A 22,782-nucleotide genomic window follows, 5' to 3' on the forward strand; every position below is an offset into this window, starting at 1 on the left:
TAATTGTTTTAAAGTCAAAATAATATATAGAGAAATATCAATGTTTTTTTTTTAAAAATCGCGCCGACGATGTTTATAAATTCATTCCAACGATATATCCTTAGTTCGATAGTACTGAGTGCGCGATAATTATCAAATGCTATAACATCGTGATTATTACTGAGAAAAATAAATATTGAATACCAGGTAGGTCACAGTCTGAAAGAAATTTAAAAAATTGTGACACAAATTTCACGAAGTTGTAGCAAATTATAATAGTTTTAATTTTATTTTATTAATACAAATGCTTAATTTAAAATACTTTTTAAAAGGTAAGAATTAGTTAATTTACCAGTTTTTTAAAGTTTAAATTTATCATCTCCTTCTTAGTATTCTTCAATTTATTTTTGCTTTAATTTCGTAGAGAAGTTGTGGTACGTTTAAAAAACTTTATTTTTTACCTTTCCCGGAGCTAAAGATGTCCAGAAAAATGTGGAAGCAACTTCTGGCAAGAGTGGAAGGAAACTTTTGACAACTTCTTGAGTCAAAGGGGAGTCAGGGAGAACATTTTCAATTCTAACCATGGGCACTGAAATATTGACAAGCGATTTAGGCTATGAAACGCAGCAATACATGAAACAAAATTATATTTATGGTGGTAAGAAAGAAAATAACTGTAACTCGAGCGTCTCGAAGAGGTTAACACATTGCTGACCGGTCACGAGTTAACTCGTGTTTTCGTGGCCAAACGTTGGTGACCGGTCATGAGTTAATTCGTGTTTTTGTTAGCAGTGATCTCGTGGTGACTATTTTAAAAAGTGGGCGTAATTTTCTTTACTTTTCAAGTTTTACTATTTAATTCTATACCAATTTATTATAACTTTATGAAACTTGATATATTTGCAAAACTTGTATTTTAACGTTACACGGAGGTGGTTGCAGAGATCCGGGATCTCCAACTGCTACGGAATTTCCGTAGTTTCAGAAATCTTCTTTTCAGACGGTAGCAAAATTAATTTTAGCGTAACTTGTCCACTATTACTTATAAAAGTGCTGGTCATATAGCTAGATTTTTAAGTTCTGATAAAAGTTTTATGAGAGATCCATTTGCATTAAAAATTTCTACTTTGGTTCGCCACCACTAGAAAGAATTATTTTCAAAATCCTCATAAGTTGGAGGGTATGGATCCCAACTGCTCCGGACACGCCAAAATAATTAAAAAACGGCAAATAAGCAAATTTTGCAAATATTTGACTATTTTGGCTTGTTTTTTAGAAGGTATAGCATGTTAAGAATTCATAGAGGTGGAAAATTGTATAAGCCTACGAATTACGTAGAAATAGTAGTGGATAAAAATCTACTAAATTGAACTTATTAAATCAAGAATCACAATTAATAAACTACCACTTGAAAATATTCATTCGCTGTGCGGAGGAAGTTGGCATCTCTGTGATTGTTATACTTTTTCTCATTCGGCATTGAAAACTTTTAAAGTTTATCTATATTGTGTTTTACTTCCACATCCGCTTTTAAAACAATAGCCGGGCACATGGGTAATTTTCCGAAAAGTTGCCGGTCAGGAATGTGTTATGAGCTTAATCCCTTGACATACGAAGACGTCTAGGAGACGTCATTTGTTTACTATGTCAAAACAATAATTCTCAGACGTCTTCAACGCAGAGATGCCAACCTGCTCCTGATAGCAAATAAATACAGGGTGTTTATAAAGTCCCGGACCCATTTTGATGTTTAATAACTCATAAAATAATAAAGATAGATTAAAATTAATAACATAAATGGTTAGATAGACTCAAAAAGTTTCATGACCCTTGTCAATGAACTTCCACGTGTGTCCCCTTCGTCGCACGGAGAATATCAAGTCGATAGTCAATTTCACGCCAGGTAGCGGCAAGCATGTCGGCATCCACACAGGGGTGAAAGCGAGACGGAAAAGAGGAAAGGCTGGTAGTAAAACCGTTTCAGTTATAGCTAGTTTTGGGGAGGAGTTTACTTATTCTTTTTTCAAATTTTTCAAGAATATCTACTTTATCTTGGAAAATAAGCAGTTTTATATATATGCCAGAATTATAAAAGAAATCTTGATAGTTACAGATATTTCATTTTTTTCGAAAAAAATGCTGGAATGAAATGTTTTACGTACCAGGTTTTTCCCTTTTCCGTCTTGCTATATAAGGGCTTTCACCCATGCATCCACAGAAGCTATTGCGGTTGTATTTCTGGCTTTTAGGTCATCAATGTTCGACACGATGCTCCTGTAAACATTGTCCTTTACAAATCCCCAAAGAAAAAAGTCTAGCGACGTCATATCAGGTGATCTGGGTGGCCAAGGAATTGGACCTCCTAGCCCAATCCATCTTCCTGGAAAATGGTCATTCAAAGAACGACGAACGAAAACTTCGTATTTCCACTACTAGAAGAGCTTCAGCCACATATCTTTTTGCAACAAGATGGTGCACCGCCTCATTGGAGTATCATCGTTCGTAGTTTTACAAGGATTTATAAAGGACAATGTTTACAGGAGGATCGTGTCGAACATTGATGACCTAAGAACCAGAATTACAACCGCAATAGCCTCTGTGGATGCCGACATACTTGCCGCTACCTGGCGTGAAATTGACTATCGACTTGATATTCTCCGTGTGACGAAGGGGGCACACGTGGAAGTTCATTGACAAGGGTCATGAAACTTTTTGAGTCTATCTAACCATTTATGTTATTAATTTTAACTTATCTTTAATATTTTATAAATTATTAAACATCAAATGAGTCTGGGAAACACCCTGTATTTTAAAGCGGTAGTTTATCAATTGTGATTCTTGGTGTAATAAATTTAATTCAGTAGGTTTTTATCCACCACTATTTTTAAATAATTCATAGGCTTATATAATTCACCTTCGTTATAGGAAGTGATTCGATTCTTTTATGTCCAATGAAAGTGTCCGGAGCGGTTGGCATCTCTGTCAACATTCCGTTGCGAGTCGGTGTAAACAGTGCAATCAAAAATCATTTCTATATCAAGAAATGTTTAATGATATATCAAGCGGTTAAGATGAAAATTAGAATTGAGTATTCCTAGAATTTTAAGTACGTACTTATTGCAGACTGAGCAGCATCCGACACTCTGTTCTTTATTAAACTGGTCAATGAAGTTAAGACATGGAAAACTGGTCTTAACTTCTGGCTTTTTCCATCAACTGATTCTAAGAATTGTAAACTTGATACTAAACTAAAATAAAATAAACCAATAAGTGAAATTTTTGACACACACTGTAATACTAATTCAGCTAAATTATATGTTCAGTAGAAATAAAATAGGCTAATTATAAGTTAAACAGAATCAAATTTATTTTGCAGTAAAAACAGCCTTAAAAAATGAGATACATGATTTGTACTGAAATAAAAGCACTCTTATGAAAACTATATTCATTGAAGTAGGTTTTTTAATGATAGCAATTTAATATATTCCTAATAACAGTATTTACTGAAGTGAATTTTTAAAATTCACTCCAGTGAATACTAAGTGTCTCCCCTTCTCTGCTACGTAGGGAGTGGTAGGAAGAAGGCTATAATAAATTTCAGTTTATGATGCGATACGTTAAGGTTAAATGTTTTTGTCCTCAGTGTTAGTTTTAAAGAAGCAGACAAGTGTGAGTGCATGTTTATAAACGTATGCGTTCGTTATAAGCTTGTACATTCAGAAAAAAAACTAAACTTAAAATATTATTTCGAAAAACATCTGTAGATTTTCGAACAAAACCAATTTCAGTTTTTAAATCCCCTACCCAAATTAGGTTAGATCAAGTATTTGTATAAATGCAACAAAACATTTGTTCCCCAGTGAATTTATCAAAGTGCAGTGAAAAGTATTTGATAAAGTAAAAGTAATGTGCAAAAAAAGTGCAGTAAAATTAATTGATATGGAGCAATCAATAACATTCACATCAGTGTCCCTTTAATTAAGAAACACTACTCAAAAGACAAGAAAACTTTCAAAAGTCAAGTGTCTATCAAAGTCGTCTTCGTCGAATGTTCTTCGAGTCTCACATTTGAGAGGAAAACCACGAACTTATTTCCCGTTTTGTACAACTGACTAGGATATCTTAATCCTTTATCTGACTACCACGAGGGTAGTATGACACTGAGATCACTTTAATCGAAAATAAACTTATAAGAATGGTAGTAAATTTGTATTAATACACTCAGAAAATTTTGCTCTGGCAGCTTAGAATTTTAATCCTTGATCTGACTACTACTAAGAGTTGTGTGTCACAATCATCAGTTTGGTCTAAAATTAATGTAAAATAATGTTATTAAAGTTGCATTAATAATCTGAGGAATTTTAGAGCTCTGACAACTTAGAATTCCTATTGTTTTCTGGAAAAAATATGAAAAATAATGGATGGAAATTTTTGAAAATATCAGCTTTTTGTTTTAATCATTTTTGCCATTTTTAAGACCCGTCACAACTGTAAAACCATAGTCAATGAATGACTTCTAGCTCCTTATAATATTTAAACTAGTAACATGACAATGAAATATTTTAATAGTCAAATTTAATACTACTATAACTTTTGGAAAATTTATTTAATATGCGTTTCAATTTATTAATGTTATTTTTAAAGCAAACTTTGGTAAATAGGAATTTGAAAAAATAAAAAAAGAACAATTTTATGTGTTTTATTCAGAAAATAATATAAATATACCATTTTACTAACACGGAAATAAATCATTAATATTAATATTAAAATTATGTATATTTGAAAACATATACGAGTTATTAGCAACATAAATATAGTTAAATGTAGTATCTATAAACTTTTTGAATTTTTTTCCCTCTTTTGATAAATTTGTTCATAGTTGTCTGTTCTAAACAGCACTTGTCGTAAACAATACACACTCGACGATAAAACTCTACACTCACCTTCAGTTACCAAAAATTTTACTATTCCGTGCTGTTCTGTTTTGTACGCATCCATCGCAGCTCGAATTTACATTCACTGTTGATGCTCTCATGTAAAATCACACAGTTTGTGGAAAATTTCTCTTATTTTATAATCATTAAACTTGGAGAAGTTACTATCTGACGCTATCATGAATGTCCACTTTTCATTTGTATAACCCTTACACTATTATACAGCACAATAGTAAAAACAGTTCCAAATATGTTATGTAACAGAGAGTGTAAAAAAATCACAAATTTTTTCCCCTGTTTTTCGGATTAAAATCATATTAACAACAACCATTTAATGAGCATATGTCGATCAATTAATACATAAACAAAGCGGTAATTAGATAAAAATGTAAGCATATACTTACAGTTTGACGATATCTTTCCAATCCGTATAATTCTTCTGCGCAGAAAAACGAGTTGCATCCATGAAAGTGTCATATGATTCAATTATTTTCTCGTCAACAGGAAATAAATGTTGCAGTTGCTGAGAAGGAAGCATACACGTTTTTCAGTAAACTCGTTTACTAAAATTATATAGCATAAACTATTTTTAAAAATTTGCTACATTTTTTTGTACTACTGTGTACGAATAAAACCACATATGATGCCTTTTTTTGTTTGCATGAACACAAACAGAAGTGCTTCGTAAAATTCTTTTATCTGCATGTATCATAATTTGTCAGATTTTGCAAAGTATTCACTGAAGGTTCGCAAAGTATCTGGGAATAACCGAAACAAAAATGTAACATTAAATTTCTTGGACGTTTCAATAACGAATATAAAACACTCTGACTGAAATGATTTGGCATGAAAAGTTCTCCGAGTTCTGGTCTCTAAAATGATGTTTAAACTCAAACCCCGCAAAGAAACCTTCAATAATATTTGCTACATTAAGTCGAGGGAACTTTTGGAACTTTCTAAAAGGCACTTCACGGATATATTTAATTTATATTATATAATAATAATATTAAATAGTTGTTGTAAAGATATTAAAATTTATAATACAATACAATAAATATATTACATTATATTAGACCACCTTTATGACACAAAAAAATGCGAATATTCCTGCAATGAGGAGCAATCAGCTTTTATTCAATGTGGTATTGATATCCAGCACGTTAAGCTTATTCGAAATTTTGTACTTTTATTTAAGAAGTAATTCAGTGTAATTGTTGACACAAATGTGATATAATGACAAATATTAAGGAATAAAATTGAACTTTGAAAGTGCTGAAGCCAATCTTAAAAGAAAACATTCAAAGAACTATAGTTCGTTCACCAGGAGTTAGCACTTGGCTCCGCCTTCATCACGTGGTATACGATGATATTATTTTGCTATATGTGAACAATCCTGAACAAGGTCGCTATTTGGCTGTCGTATGAGAAAATATTATTTTTCATATTATTCTCTCTTTCGCATATTATTCTCTCTCATTATATATTATTCTCTTTTTAAGTGAATAGTTTGTCCTTCTTGAAACATTTTGCAGCAATATATTTAATTATCTCGAGTAAGGAAATGTATAATGGCAGATGATAAAGCGAAGCAAGTGACTGAAAAAGAATTAAATGTTTGCGTTTGGAGCGCATTAAGGGTTGTCTCAATTTCAAGCGTAGAAACGTTTCTCCTCTTACTCCAGCTCTGAAATGAACTCTTCGTCCGAGAAGGTAGAGCCAAGTGCCAACTCCTGGTGAACGAACTATAATTAAAACACATTTGAAAATTTTTTAATCCATTCTAAACTTTTTTTATATAAATATTTGTGTTGAACCCGATTATGTTAATTGTCTCAAAATTTCTACGAGATAATTCTTTTTGGTTTCATTCGGAGTAAATAAAGTAATGAAAGTCTCGACACGTCACTACTTCGTGTCAAGCTTTTCAACTGAGGCATGGCACATAAAACAGCTAACATACTGTTTTTTTTCCAAGTGTTTAAAAATGAATGCATTTATTATTTAATCTTTAATAAAAATTTCCAAATTAGCTCGTGATATTAAATTAATGGAATGATATACCTTGCCAAGACAGGCAACTATATATTTCAAGTTCTGTTGACTGCTGTCGCATGCTGCCAGGGTTCAGTGATTAATATATTGTAATTCGTAACAACCAAGAAATATTTATTTGGTTAAAATGTTTTAAAATAGTTGAATTTCATCTCATAAATCTTAAAATAAATTACTTTAAAGCAATGTAACTACCTAAATAAATGAGTTACGAGTTCGATAAAACAATTTTTCTTATAGAAACGCATCTTTGAAGTTAAGAACTACAAGGATTTTTGATAAATTCCCAACTCACATTTCTCGCCGGAAAAATATATTGTGCTTAACTTCATCTGTAATATTTAAGAAATAAAGAATAAAAAGTGTAAACTCTCTGTTCTTTGATGCCACTCTTGATGGGGCAGAAAAAAGTTGTCTCTTTGAAATTTAAAATTCTCCTATAGTAATATTTAGTAAATGGCATTTTAAAGTACCCGAAGTGCAAGTAATTAACAGACATATTTTTTAATAATTTTCAAACTTTTAAAAAGATTTTTAAAAATTACTCGCAGTCTTACCTGTAGAATATCGTCACTCTCTACACCTGCAATTCCTGTCTCCTGATCCTGCAATATTTTCTTTACATTTTGCATTCGACTTAAAAAGCACATTTTCTTTAACATCGCGTCTGCAGTGCACGTATTTTCACAACCCTTGACAGGTTTCAAGAACTGAAGAACCGTCTTCAGCAGGAAACCAACCTGAGAAGAAACCTGAAGTGTCATTCGGGAGAATACTTTGGCATCGAGAGTCTCGTTCAGATTCAAATCCAGTTTCAACGGCAGTCTCGAATCGTTCTAAAAATTTAATTAAATATCTGAGTCAAAACCCTTTATGAAATGATTAATGGAATCAGTAAAAAATATTTGAATTATCGTACAATTTTAATCGTTTCTTCATTGGAGGTCGGCAGAGGAAGACGAAAAGCTGACAAAGAGTCTTCACAAAGCATCCATTTCCAGTGCAGTTGTGTAGCTTCAAGTGTATTTGTATCGATACAGAAATTTCTACTGTACTTTTGATCGGAGAAATCTCGTACCTAAATAAACGATAAAGATCATCAACAAATTATTTAAATGTCACACTATTATAAATATAGGCTATCATTAGGGTAGAGAGATGTTTTTTTTCTATTTTATAACTGGCGCAAAACAATCCACACAATTCTGAGATAGAGACTACCGTTGTTTAACTTAGTATCCTTGTACTTTTGAACCAAAATCAGAAGACAAGGGAACTCCTGGATCAAACATTGAGCCAATTAAGCCTTCGTGGAGGACTTTTGGATGGAACTAACCAGCATTTGTGTTACCACATGAGTGAGAGATGGGGCGCTTAGTATAACACGCATTTGTTAAACCACACTGCGAGGAAAACCACAAAAATCTCTTTCGTCAGCCCAACGGTAAATAGATTCAAACACAAGATTTGTCTACCATCTACTACTGAGGATATTTTACGACAGCACTGTGGGCGTTGCGAGCCAGGAGCAAAATCATATCACCCAACCACCGCTGGGATTCGTACCTGGTTCGCCTCATTAGAAGACGAATGTTCTATCCCTTGAACCTCCACGGCTCAGACTACTGAGATGGAATCAGAATGTATTGATCCACTTTTTATACATAGTGAAAATAATTTATAGGCTTCAATTAAGTAAAATGGGCCTTAGTTCAACAGCCTGATCATGATGCGTTTAAAATTTAACTGTATGATAAATTTAAAAGTATTTTAATTTGTGGTAGACCAAATCCAAATAAAAATTAATTCATTAGATAATTATTTTACAAAGACTGCTCTGCCAACCGTAGCTGGTTCATTCAAAATTAATACATTTTAAAACTCATGAATATATATATATATATATATATATATATATATATATATATATACAACGATAAAAGTGTATGTGAGGAATAACGTCCAGAGTCCGTGAATGGCGACAACATTTCTTACACATGATGTTTTCAATATAAATGTAAACAACAACAATGTCGAGCTCTTGACTCGCTCGACTTCCGGTTATAGAGAGTTAACAACTGCTTACAATAGCTTTTTCTACTAAGGATATTTTCAAACAGATAATTTCAAACAGACAACCCCCGGAACTGCGAAAGCAGTTCCGGGGGTTGGCGAGCACCAGCGAGCTGGGGGCGAAGCCTCCTAGTATTAAGTAATTCTGGTATATTTGAAGTTAAAATTTATTTTTATTTATTTCAGTTATTTATAGATGTCTTTTTAAAAAAAAGGTCACAAGGTTGCTAGATTTAGAAAGAAATCGTTTCTTTGGCAGTCCCGATTTGGCCTCTAATTGGTGAATGCAAAAAAAAAAAACTCGCTTAAACGTGGATGTCACTGGCGACTATAAATGCCACCATGCCAATTTACTCCGGACAGCGGATAAATATTTTCGAGAGGTAGTTTTTTAATGTTGAATATTGGTTTAGTAAATTCGATTTATAGGGTTTTTACTCACCAAACTTCTAAATAATTCAAAGACTTATATGATGCCACTTTGTTGCAGTTAACCGTGTTGAGCCTTTTTTAAGAGGTTAATAAAGGTTTATAGAGGAACAAAATTAACTCAAAATCTGAATTTAAGTTTTACATTTCTAGTGGTTTGTAACATTTGTAGAATTAGCGTTGCTAGACTGGCTACACTACACTGGAAAGGGTTAATAAACTAAATTTATGTAGACTAAATTTATTATGCAGAACTAAATTTATGTCAAATTCAATAATATAACTAAAAAGATAACCTAAAAATTAAAAAAAAAAATTATATATTTACCATTTTAGGAGATATAGAGTTCCATATGAAAGGTTCTATATCGTCGACGAGTAACGATACAATGGATGGAAGACTTTTTAATTCTGCTATGCTCCGGGAAAAACCTGAAATTTATAAATAGTTAAATCGATGGTATGTAGACTATAAAATATACATCAATAAAAAATACATTAAAACATAATCTTAGCTTTCCCAATAAGGCATTTTTCCACAAAGTGTAAAAAGTTTGCAGCATGTTAAATATAATAGATTCTCGTCCAATTCATAACACAGAGATGCCAACTTGTTTCGCTTCGTGGGAATATTTTTGCATGTTATAGAAATTGGGGTTAGTAAATTTGACTTTTGTATTAGTAAATTTGAATTAAACTTATGTTGCCCACCATTAAAATTATTCAAATATTCCTATAACATATCACTTATCTTCTATTATTTCATAAACCAAATGGGTCGCAGCCGCGGGAACGATAAATTGGTAACTTCAGTTTGGTGAACAACCCAGAAACGAGTGGTATGACCAGGATGCCTGAGTCATCATCACTATAACAGAGTCGCAGACAAGGTGGGACTATCTATCGCTTATATAACCTTTTCTTTGTCTTTGACAGATTTTTGTCAATCTCGTGTAAATATGTAAATAGTTCTATATATTTTCGTTTTTTATTTTCTATTTTATTACACCTTTGTAAATGTTAATATTAATCTTGCCCCATGTAAATATTATTATATTCTAATCCAGCTTAATTTCAATTATGTTTAATTTCCTATTGATTTCATATATTCAATTAACTGGTTTTCCACTCATGACTTCACTATTTGGTGCTTGGAACCCCTTTTTCTCCCAATTCTACTCCCACTTCACACTTTCCCCCATTATATGTCTCAAAGATCAGTAGCGCACTGAGATCTGAGACAATGTTCTATTATTTTCGATATTATAAAATAATGTTCTATTATTTCACGGGGAGCTTATTAAAGTATCAGCAAAATGAAAATTTTGAGGGACTTCTAGAAGCCCTGTTATTTTGATTTTTCATATACTAATTAAGCACATAATTTATATTTTGTGTTTAATAGACTAAATTCAAAACTATTACATTTATATGAGAACATTGCGAAATAATTTGCCAAAGGCAATTTAGACTAGAGTTAAGGTATTTATTAAATACCGAAAGCTTACCTGTTTTCAAATCTTTTGTTGCAAATATCAAAGCTGGTAAAAGCCGCAGAATTTCTGCAGGTAAAAAGTTGTTGTTTCCTTCTTTCGCTGCATTCATCACCTTTTCGAGTTCTGTAAGTCTGTTTAATCAGATTAATTTAAAATGTAGGTTTTATATAAAAAAAAAATTAGTTACTTTTGTTGAACAAGCGTAAATGAAATACCGATAAAAGTAATTTCAATGTGGTTTGAAGAATTTGTTATAGAATTTCGATCAAAGAAAATTTAAGAAACGTTATTTTAATTAAACATACACACAGATATATATATATATATATATATATATATATATATATATATATAGTTTTGTAACACTTCTTGAATATATAACTTACATCTGAACTTTTATAACGTTTCTTGAATATAACTTCACACTTAAAGTGGATCTGGATTCACGAGTCACAAATGGCCTTTGCTCATTCATCGAATACATAACGGTCAGTAAAGTGCCTTAAGATTTATTTCATATTATATAACTCATAGCCATTCGAAAAATAATAGTTTTCAAGAATAGATTTTTCCAGAAAAAATTTAAATTATTTCTAGTCTTACATCTTTAGTGGGCAAGCAGTGCTCCCGTTTGCTAATTCCGGAGCTGGTTCATTAAGGATTTAACCCTTTCGCGCCGACTGTCACAAATACGTGCCAGCATAAAAACCGTATCAACCAGGGTATAAAGGTAAAACTGGTAATCAAAGTAATTCTTTAGCAGTTTATTTGTGTTATAATTGTTTGATTGATTTAATTCACCATTCCTTTGTTCAAAATAAAACTATTTAGTTATACTTTGAACTAACATTGATTATATATATGATTAAACTAACAATAATTAAAGTAAAAGCAAAGTAAGTCTGTAAATTTAGCAACGACTACATTTAAGTTACCGTTTTTTATTTAATTACATCCTGATTCTGATTTTGTGCGAATGCTTTTCTGAATCACCCGTCCCCAAGGGGTTAAAGATCACGCTCGAACTGTCCCTTATAATGCTTTCGTTTGACTATTTTTATTTAAGTTTTAACACCAGACACCTAAGTAAGATGAAAAAGAAGAAAAACATGTAATGAAACCATCACCTCCTACATCAAAAAGCCTCCACACGGTCTTTTATAAGTAGTCCGCGCAGACTATTTAAAAAGTGAACCAGTTGTGCGCATGAACCCAAAACCTTTTATAAAAGTAATTGCGAGAAATTCATTATATATATTTGAGAATTGAATCTGTAGTGGTTGACAAGTGAGTAAGGCAAACCAATAATATTCATAAATTAAAAAAAATTTTAGTCATATATTTGCTACCACTTTCTTATTTTAACTAGATTTTGTATTAAGTGACTTGTTCGGAAAGTGGATATCCTTCACAGTGGTCTGATCGGACCATCTATAAAAAACCGTGTGGAGGCTTTAAGTTATATGAGGCGTTGTTAAAACCCCTTCAATTCTAGCTAGGTTTTTTTTTCTTATTCTCAATTATTGTTTATTCAGAACTATTTAGTTTTTTCGTATATATAAAGTTTTATATATGTGTTATTACTGTTAAAAAAATTCTTGTTACACGTGGATATTTTCCTTTTCTCGGACAAAAGATATAGAGAAAAAAATTTCTTACCAATTTTTGATCTCTTTTTTTTTTTTTTTTTTTTAACCAAGATTTTTGCATTTATACTTGATTCTTATTTTAATATATTTAATTTGAAATGTGATTCAGATTACCAATGTAAGGGTGAAGTTAATTTTTTTTGTTTTTGTTTTAACCCTTTCTAAAGCCGTGGTAAGCATACTTACCACCAATTTTTAATGTCCATGTTAACTTTTCTACCATTTTTAATTTAGGTTTCCACTTGTTAATAACTTCAGCTTTCTTGAAGTGCGCTTGAATAATGCGTTTATGAATACACCTTTCGTGTTCCTGAACAGCGTGGCTCGTTATCTCGCAAACAGAAATTTTGAAAAAATCTAATATTTAGCATATTATGGTCAACTGAACATTATTATGTCTATAAAATAAATTATATAATAACTTAAGCTACTACTTTTTTTTTCTTTTTTGAAAAATAGGATCCATTCATTTAACCTCTTAAACCCTTGGGGACGGGTGATTCAGAAAAGCATTCGTACAAAATCAGAATCAAGTTGTAATTAAATAAAAAACGGTAACTTAAATGTAGTCGTTGCTAATTTGACGGACTTACTTTGCTTTTATTTTAATTATTGTTAGTTTAATCATATATACATACCTGCCAACTCTCCCGGATTTTGCGGGAGATTTTATTTTCATATTTAAAGTGGTAGTAAATATATACTATTTTTTCTTTTATAAATTTAATTTTTAAATGATTTTGTTCACCACTATTCTTACAAAAATTAAGCTTATATATTAATATGCGTTACTATCATAGTTGTCAGCTTAATTTTTTTTCAAATACAACGTATTTGTTTGCTTAAAATTGAAGTTTTAATTCCATTTTAATACCACTGGGAAAAATTGCAATGGAAGGGATTAAAAGTTGGCAGGTCTGATATATATAATCAATGTTAGTTCAAAGTATAACTAAATAGTTTTATTTTGAACAAAGAAATACATCAAACAATTATAACTCCGCCCACAAATAAACTGCTAAAAAATTACTTTGATTACCAGTTTTATCTTTTTACCCCGGTTGATACGGTTTTATGCTGGCACGTGTTTGTGACAGATGGCGCGAAAGGGCTAAACCACGAGTTTTTGTTTCGGAATAACTGGTAGAAAATTATCGATTTTTTTTGACAAATAGAATATATATCTATAAGAATATATTTATAATATATATATATATATATAGAATATATATATACTATAAAGAATATATATATATATTTCTATAGGTATGGTGTAAGTTATTTTTTGCAATTTCAGATGACTAGGGATCTGGGATTGGTGTAAAAGTTATAGAAAAAAATTACTGTACAAACAAAGTTTAAACAATTTGATTAGATGTTAATTTTGAGTTTCGAAATATTAAAATCAAATTAAGTCAATTAATAAATTAAATTAATATATCAAATGGCTTATCATCAAAATGCACCACGTGGTTTACTTAAGAGAAATACTCCATAGTGATGTCATCTGTGGTAAATAAATCTAATCTAGCCTATCAATTTTTAATAGAATGGATCTCAAACAGGCATTAGAAATTAAATAACCCGAGATATAAAATCGCCCATGTTAGTACGTTTAAGGAGTTAAGGAAGTGCTAAGCGTATATTCATCACAGGAGTTCTTTCCTCACTTGAATTATTATTAACAATTTGTAGCTACCATTTATTTAAATGATAGCTACTTGATTAAAATTAATGCCGTTTTTTTTAAACATATTCACATTACTTGATTTCTCTATTTATATATTAAAATATTTTTTGTTAAAATAGTGGTAGTTATTTTATACTTTTTTTATTGATTATTTTTAATAATCTTAATCTTAACAGAAATACCAACTTGCTCTACTTTGTGAAAAACTATTTCCTAGCGATAACCGATAACGTAATTTTTGTTATTTTAAGTTTAATATTTTTCATTTCAAGTAATTTTTTCATCTCTACAAACTTTCATATGAAATGTAATTTCATACCTGCCAATTTTTCCGGATTTTCCGGAAGATTTTATTTTCATATTTAAAGTGGTAGCAATACTCATGTTATTCCAATTAACTTTTTGAATTATAATAATAATTATAAATGAGTTTGACCACCAATACATATAAATAATTATAATAAATATATAAAAGCATAATAATCCTTGCGCAAGCGAATTTCAACAGGATCAAAATATAAATATATTTTTGAGTCAGATTGTTCTTCGCTTATTGTTTTACGAGCACTCAGAAAATCCATTCTCGGAAAGAGTGAAAGTTGGCAGGTATCTTGAGTTTAAACTTTTAAAGAGTGGGTATAATTATCTATATTCTACAAGTTTTACAGTTTAATTTGCTACCAATTTCTTAAAACTTTTGTAGAAAGTGGAGTACTTGGCATCCTTGTATATATTTCAAAACTAAGAAGGAAGAAAAATAGAGAAATTAAGCTAAGTGGATATACAGGGATGCCAAATGCTCCGCTTTCTGCAAAAGTTTTTAGTAACGAATTAAGTAATAAAACTTGTTGCGCAAGAATAATTACGCCCATTTTTTAACCTCTTCGAGATGGGCGAGTCATATATATATGACTCGCCTTACTAAGAATGCATATATGCATTCTCAGTGTGGCGATAATCACGGTAAAAAAGATAATACTGGTAGCCAAACTATTTTTACCGCAGTTTATTTGTGAGAGTGGTAATAATAGTCTTCATTATTTATCCCTTTTTAAGGTTGTGGTAAGTATACTTACCACCAATTTTTAAGGTTCATGGTGAGCTTTTTTACCACTTTTAATTTAGGTTTCCGTTTGTTAAAAACTTCAGCTTTTTTGAAGTGCGTTTGAATAAAATTGGCAACCATTTTTTAGTATGAGAAAACATATAAAAGTTATAAAATGCATAATTCCTTCTGAAGTTGGTAACATTTATAAACTTATTTTATAAGCGAAGAAAAATAAAAGTCAATAAGTTCCTAATAGGTAGTGGTAGTTACCAAGAAAAAAAATGGCATTAAAATTTAAACTAATTTTTCATAGGTTAATTGAGTTTTTCTTTTCCTACATCAATTACTATTCTTATATGTATACCAATTCCAAAAATTCCATTATATTTGAGAATTGAATAAGACAAACCAATATTCGTAAATTACACGAATTGTTAGACATATATTTGCTACCACCTTCTAATTTTTAATAGATTTTCTATTAAATGCTTCTTTCGTAAACTGGCTTATCTCTATGGTGGTCTGATCGGACTACTCATAAAAAACCATGTGGAGGCGTTGCCTTAACTTTGAGTGCGGTTAGAGCCCCTGAATTAGACAGGCCGACTTATCATTTATTGTTGGAGCAAAGAGCTATGATAATCACAGCGAATAAATATTTTCAAGTGGTGGTTTATTAATTGTAATTCTTGGTTTAATAAGTTCGATTTAGTAGATTTTAATCCACCACTATTTCTAAACAATGCGTAGGCTTATATAATTCACCACTTTAGAGAACTTATTACATGTTTTACCTTTTTAAAAGCAAGCAAATATTGTCAACTACATATTTGCAAAATTTACTTTGTAGTTATTTACCGTTTTTTAAATTATTTTGGCGTGTCCGACGCAATTGGCATCTGTAATAACATAACTAATACAAACATAACGTTAACTTGCGATCTTGATTGCTCCAATATTGCTTGATATGTCAGCTTTGGTAGTATAGGAGCCTTAAGTGCGGTAGAACGCACTTTTAAAACTAAGTTTGTCGACCATTGACGTAGTTAGTACGTATTTAAGATGATCGGATGTGACCATGATTTCACGACAAATCAGCGGCGGTCCTCAAACAATTCTGTGATTCGAAGACATCCATATATTATTTCCATTCTCCCCTATTAATGAATTGGAAACTCAGCAATGTAACTTTTTTTTAAAAATTGATAACTACTATCAGGTGATATCATTACTAAGGAATTTTGACATATCTGCATTTACTTAACACATGCAAAATGAATTAGTAAACAATTATTCAAATTTGTTTATTTTTTGTTGAAATTATTTACAGACGAGTATGGAATTTTCATCATTTAGTTTTAGTATGTTGCTTTTGATATCTCAATGCATATAAAAAAGTTCCTTTGAAATATATATTCGTGGATATTCGAGGAAAATAGGTTTCAGGATGTTTTCTGTCCTCAAATTGAGTAGAAGATTTTGAGGACAACTTTTGAAATTCGGGGTCTGATCTCAAGATTTGAGTACCTCTGGTCACCTTAAGTATAACTGCGATTTGATTGATGATGATTAAAATGAAAATTATGCATATTAAAAAGTTTTTAGTTACAATGAGTAGCTTTAGTTTTGCAGTGAATTATCAGGTCTGAACATTTATTGAAGTAGTAGTAAATTGTATATGTAACTGTTGTATATGTATTTGTGCTGTTGTGTATGTACTGTTGTGTATGTAATTGTATAAGTACTGTTGTATATGTAGTGTTTGTAATCTATAATTCGTAATATCTATTATAAGCTATACGTAATGCTGTTAATTTAAAGGCAGAATATATGGGGGGAAAGATATGGGAATATTTTTGTATTTCTCAAAGGGTAAATTTAAATTTTCAGCAGTTTTGAAAATACTTAGTAATTTTTCCAAGTCAGAACAACACGTGTTGATGAAGCAAAATCATTTCAAAATTTATTGTGAGGACCTTTTTGAACTCGAAGTAAGTTTTTTTCTCTTATTTATTAATGGAATTTGATTTAAGAAAGTTGGTGAACGTATGAGTTCAAGAACTATTCAAGTGTTAGTGGATTCTAGAACCGTTTAAAACGATGAAGTTTCCTTATGCCTTGAATGAACTTAAGATATAATTATACACAATTTTTTTCAATAAAAAATATAATTTGTTACTCGCAACTTCAAAAAGCTAATTTGCATTAACACGTTGAATGCCATGGGGGTCACCGGTGACCAGTGAAGTCAAGATTATTAGAAACACATAATTCGACTAAATTTTTAATTTTTTTTATATTATTATCGTTTCTAAGATGTTTTGAAGAAATTAATGCAATATAGAACACGCAGAAATAGTTTTATTTATACCCACAGAGATACCAACTTGCTCCAGACAGCTAATAAATAATTTCAAGTGGTAGTTTATTAATTGTGATTCTTGGTTTGATAAATTCAATTTAGAAGATTTTTCATCCAATACTATTACTAAACAAATTGTAGGCTTATATAATTTACCACTTTGATATGTCATGCTAAACCTTTTAAAAATTAGCAAAATTTGTTTCATACTTGCAGATTTAGTTTGCAGTTATTTTTCGTTGTGGCCAGACGGGCAAGCCATGTAAAATTAGCATAGCATTCAACGTGTAGCTTTTTTCGTACGATAAAATGAATAAACCTAATAATGTAGTAGGCTTAGATAGTTTACTAAAGAAAAGAAATTAAACTCAAATAAAAAATAATCATGTACTTACATTGTCACTGTATCTGATTCTTTGAAAAACTTTGTTATGCTCGCAAATAGAGGATTTAACTTAAAATAGTTCATAATATCTTTCATTTTCAGTATTGCAAGTACAATGTTCCTCTCGTTTATCTGTAAAATAATTATTTCTAGTTAAGTAATGTGGCATAAATAAAACAAATTAAATGATTTTAAAATCAGACTTACAAATTTATCTTTATCTAAGTTGTTCAGTCCGTTGATGAAGCTTGTAGAATTAGGTGATACAATTTTTGACTCATCTTCGAAATTCGGATGTATAACTCCTTTGGGGTTAACAAAAAGTGTATTATTAAAAAAACATGAAACTTTAATGGAATAAACTGAACTCTCGATACATGAAAAAATTTTGTTCTGCGAATTTTTGCCCACAGGAGATTTTATTCCATGATGCTTTGCGCATGCGTTATTACGCTCAACCATAATACGTCTGCTCGATATTCTATACTCCGATAATTTTACCGGAAATCTACGGATTTTTTTTAAAAATCAAATCAAAGTTACTTTTTTACATTTGCAAATTTTTTTAAACACTTCTTAATCATCGCTTTTAATATATCTAATACATATTTATTCATAAAAATTTGAGCTTTTATCTTCATTTAAGCTATATATATACCGATATTGATGTATACTTTTTTAATTATATTTTTAAGTAAATTTCTTTTGTCTGCACGAGCGTCATGACATTTTGTTGAGTGTGAACGAGTTTATAATTGATCAAGTTTAAATTGAACAAGTAAAAAATTTATATAACAATGTATATATTTAATTAATGATAAAGCCTAACAAATAATAACTTATAATTAACACGTTGAATGCCATGGGGTCACCGGTGACCGGCACTGAGTTTGTTCGTAGCTCCACGGGGGTCATCGGTGACTGGCGAAATCAAGATTATTAAAAACACATAATTCGAGTAAGTTTTTAATTTTTTATATTATTATCGTTACTAAAATGGTTTGAAGAAATTAAAGCAATATGCACACAGAGATGCCAACTTGCTCCGGACAGCGAATAAATATTTTCAAGTTGTAGTTTATTAATTGTGATTCTTGGTTTAATAAATTCAACTGAGTAGATTTTTATTCACCATTATTTCTAAACAATTTGTAGGCTTATATAATTCACATCTTTTTTACAGTTATGTCATGCTAAACCTGTTCAAAAAAATTTAAAAAATCTATCAAATTTGCTAATTAAGTTAGTAGTTATTAACCGTGTGACAAGACGGGCAAGAAATGCAAAATTAGCGAGGCATTAAACGTGTTATTAACTGGGCTTGTGTGTAAAACAGAATGTGTCAAACATAAAAGACTCATACCTTCTAACATTTGAGGTTATTTGAGAAACCATTTTTCAGTGGTAGTGAACTAAAGTTTTTCAACCTTTTTGGGGACGGACGAGTCATAAATGTATTTGTAGGGAATCAGAATGGAAAAAAAAATAAAAAGCGGTAGCTTAAGTTTGGACAAGGTTTATTTTTTATGATTTAAAAGTCTTGTTTTTGCTTTTACTTTAATTCTAACATATCAATGTTAATTTAAACTATATAATTTTTATTTTGAATTAAGTAGTGGTATATTAAGTAAATCAAACTATTATTACTCCTCCCCCAAATAAACAGCTATAGAAACATTTTGCCTACGAGTTTTATTTTTTTCCCCACCCTGATTCTCATCACCTTGAGAATGCATATATGACTCGCCCGTCTCGAAGAGGTTAAAACAAACAAAGTTTCCATAAAACGTTTATCAGAAATTAAGAGCATGACCGCTTGTTTATCTGACAGTTTATATGTTTGTTTAAATTATTCCTATATTGAATTCTTTTAATTTTAATTATTAATTATGAATTCTTCTTTTTTTTTTCTTTTCTTTTTTTTAAATAACCGTCGTTAAAAAGCAGACCTAATTTTGAATTTATTACTACCAATATTTATATCCGTAACATTGAAAATTTTGATTCCAATTTAAAAGACAAGCGAACTCCTAGATCAAATATTGGGAAAAATTTGCAAGGATTTTCTGATAGAACTTATGCGTTACATGGGGAGGAAAACCAAGAAATCGTCCCACGGTTAGCCTGCCGGCAAGTGAACTCTTACCCATGATTCGTCTACCACTGAGGATAATTTACGTCAGCACTGTAATCGGTGCGAACCGGGTGTGAATTCTTATCAACCAGCCATCGCTGGGATTCGATCGCGGGACACCTCATTGCGAAGCGATCTATCTATCGCTTGAACCATCACTACTCTATGATATATATTTTCTGAAACTACAAGAAACTCATGGTAGTTAGAGGGTCTGTATACCGCATTAAAAGTCTATAAATTGAAAGATCCCGGATGAGCCCTACACTCTAGCTCCCTTCTTCCTTTCAGAACTAAGGTGGTAGATTATTTGAATAGAATTCAATTTCGGTGATGGTTGCGCAACGCAGTTTTGAAGAAGTTTTTGAATACGTAAGGGAATTTTTTTAAATGCTGCTTGTACTGTATTCTTACCACTCGAAATTTATGTTCCAGAAATCGAGAAGAAAGCCCATTTTTAAAAAAACTAATTTCACTGTTACATAAATCAAAATGTTATATTCACTGTAATAATTTTTAAGATGGATGGGTTAGGGGCCACTGCGTGGCCTAGGCACCCAGTTGTTTAAATAAAGCAAGCAAGTAAAAACTAATTTAACATTCATTTAAATTCTATGTATAAGTAGTACTATTTAGTGCAGTTAGTGGTTCTATATAATTACCATTTATTTGCTGAGCCCCACACTCCATCACAGATATCAAATCATCGATGCTCTCGTTTTTGTATGCATACTTGGAAAATGAACTATGATCGATCCTACATAAAAAAGAAAAAAAAAATTGTGAATCGATAGTAATTTTAAAAACAATAATCAAAGAGGTATGACGTAGCCGCTAATTCGAACAGTCATTGGGTAAATTTTTCTCAAAGTGGTATTAAAATAATAATTACAGTGAAAAAATATTTCTAAAGGGTAAATAATTTAGTATTTTGCTTATACTTCAAATGAAAACTATTTAATCATTGATTTCCTATGAAGGTTTCTTTTTTTTACGTTACAACTCAAAATTTATGCAATAAAGCAGGGATTCCCATCTTCTTTTTGGTTACGAAACCCTAAATGAGCAATATTAATTCAATTTATAACTACAGTATATAAAGACTATTGTGAAGGTGTTAACCTATACAAGACTGCTGTATTTAGAAAATATTTAGTTAGAAAAATGGTATTGTTTCATCATTAATAATCTTATATTAGGTTTTATATCCGACAGTTCTGAAGCTTAATGCAGTCTTCTTATGAATTTGTGTTTGCTATATAAACATAAGCTGAAAATGATAGAAATAAGCCTAACTATGGTTTTCTTTAAAATTAAAATGAACTGCTACATACGTTGAAAATTGTTAGTAGAGAAACACATTATTTATTAACAATACAGTCATTTTATTTCGGTTTGAAATAACGTTTGGCAGAGTTTTCGGTACTAATGCAGTATTTAATAATGAATGCTTTCAATGGTTCATTACTATATTGTTATCTGAAAAATTATATGTATTTTTTTTAAAGAAATCTGATATTTCCTTATCATTGGCATTTTACTTTAAATAATATCGCAAAGCTAATCAAAATATTAAGTAAGTAAATAATGGAATATTGATTGGACATAAATATAATTACAGGTTTCAAAAATGTTAAACAAAATTTCTAAAAGAAGTCCTAACTCTTGTAACCCGTTTACCTCTTACACGGAACCTTAGGGTTTCATGGAACCCTGTTTGGGAACTACTGCGATAAAACATATATATTAATACATATTAGAAAAATTCTTAGAAGCAAAGTTACCTGCGCTACTATAAGGAAATTGCATAGAATAATTACCTTATCTATCCTGCAAAGTGAATGACTTAAACAAAAATAGATATTTATTATTATTTCGGTTTTCAGATTAAAAAAAATTAAGTCCAACTAAGTCATAACCTAACAGTTTAACCTAACATTAAACTCTGAAGTTATCCTCATGATTTATTCATTAATATTTAATCCTTTGCTTATTAAAATTAATTTATAATAATTTAACTAACCATACTTATAAATCGGACTGCTGAACATAGAATTGTTCTAGTTTCATAGTACCAGCCCTGGTGGGCTCTCACTGATTCATTGAACCTGACATTACTCAGAGATAAAACAATGACATGACTAGACATATAGTCGAGTATATGGATGGTGTAAATTTAAATGTATAAAAAAACGGCAATATAGGTACAAGAGCGGTGGACCTACTTCTCTCTAAAGGCTGGAATGCTGAAATAATTTTTGGTATGAATACTATGCTTGATTCTACCTATATATGGTAGTTAAGAATAAATAGTTTAATTAAGAAATTACTTATTAATAAAATCTTTTATATTTTTGAGCACGTTCCATTAATTAAAAAAAAATATGACCATTTTTTTCTTAGCCTTGACTAATTTACCTAAATATCTCTCTTTTCATTTAACAATCTCGCTTTTAATTAGCAAATCAACAATTAAAAAAATTTTATTCTATCAATTAACAAATTATTTTGAAAATACCAACGATTAAACACTCAGAACACTCACTTCAGA

At 30.6% G+C, this 22,782-nt stretch overlaps 1 protein-coding gene across 1 annotated transcript in view; it reads right to left on the reverse strand.

Annotated features, from left to right (window-relative positions):
• The window catches only part of LOC107441908 (uncharacterized), a 195,311-nt gene that overhangs the window by 135,690 nt on the left and 36,839 nt on the right, over nt 1–22,782 (reverse strand). The window contains exons 16-25 of the mRNA XM_087160784.1: nt 20,894–20,988; nt 18,305–18,402; nt 18,108–18,229; nt 10,976–11,094; nt 9,796–9,899; nt 7,885–8,043; nt 7,523–7,801; nt 5,318–5,436; nt 3,094–3,227; nt 441–568 (exon numbers count right to left, since the gene is read on the reverse strand). Of these exons, the coding sequence (XP_087016910.1) occupies nt 441–568; nt 3,094–3,227; nt 5,318–5,436; nt 7,523–7,801; nt 7,885–8,043; nt 9,796–9,899; nt 10,976–11,094; nt 18,108–18,229; nt 18,305–18,402; nt 20,894–20,988 (1,357 nt within the window). The remainder of the gene's footprint in view (nt 1–440; nt 569–3,093; nt 3,228–5,317; nt 5,437–7,522; nt 7,802–7,884; nt 8,044–9,795; nt 9,900–10,975; nt 11,095–18,107; nt 18,230–18,304; nt 18,403–20,893; nt 20,989–22,782) is intronic.

This window comes from Parasteatoda tepidariorum, chromosome 4 (assembly GCF_982258835.1).
Source record: "Parasteatoda tepidariorum strain Cologne lab strain chromosome 4, Ptep-v5.0, whole genome shotgun sequence".
Classification (NCBI taxonomy): domain Eukaryota; kingdom Metazoa; phylum Arthropoda; class Arachnida; order Araneae; family Theridiidae; genus Parasteatoda; species Parasteatoda tepidariorum.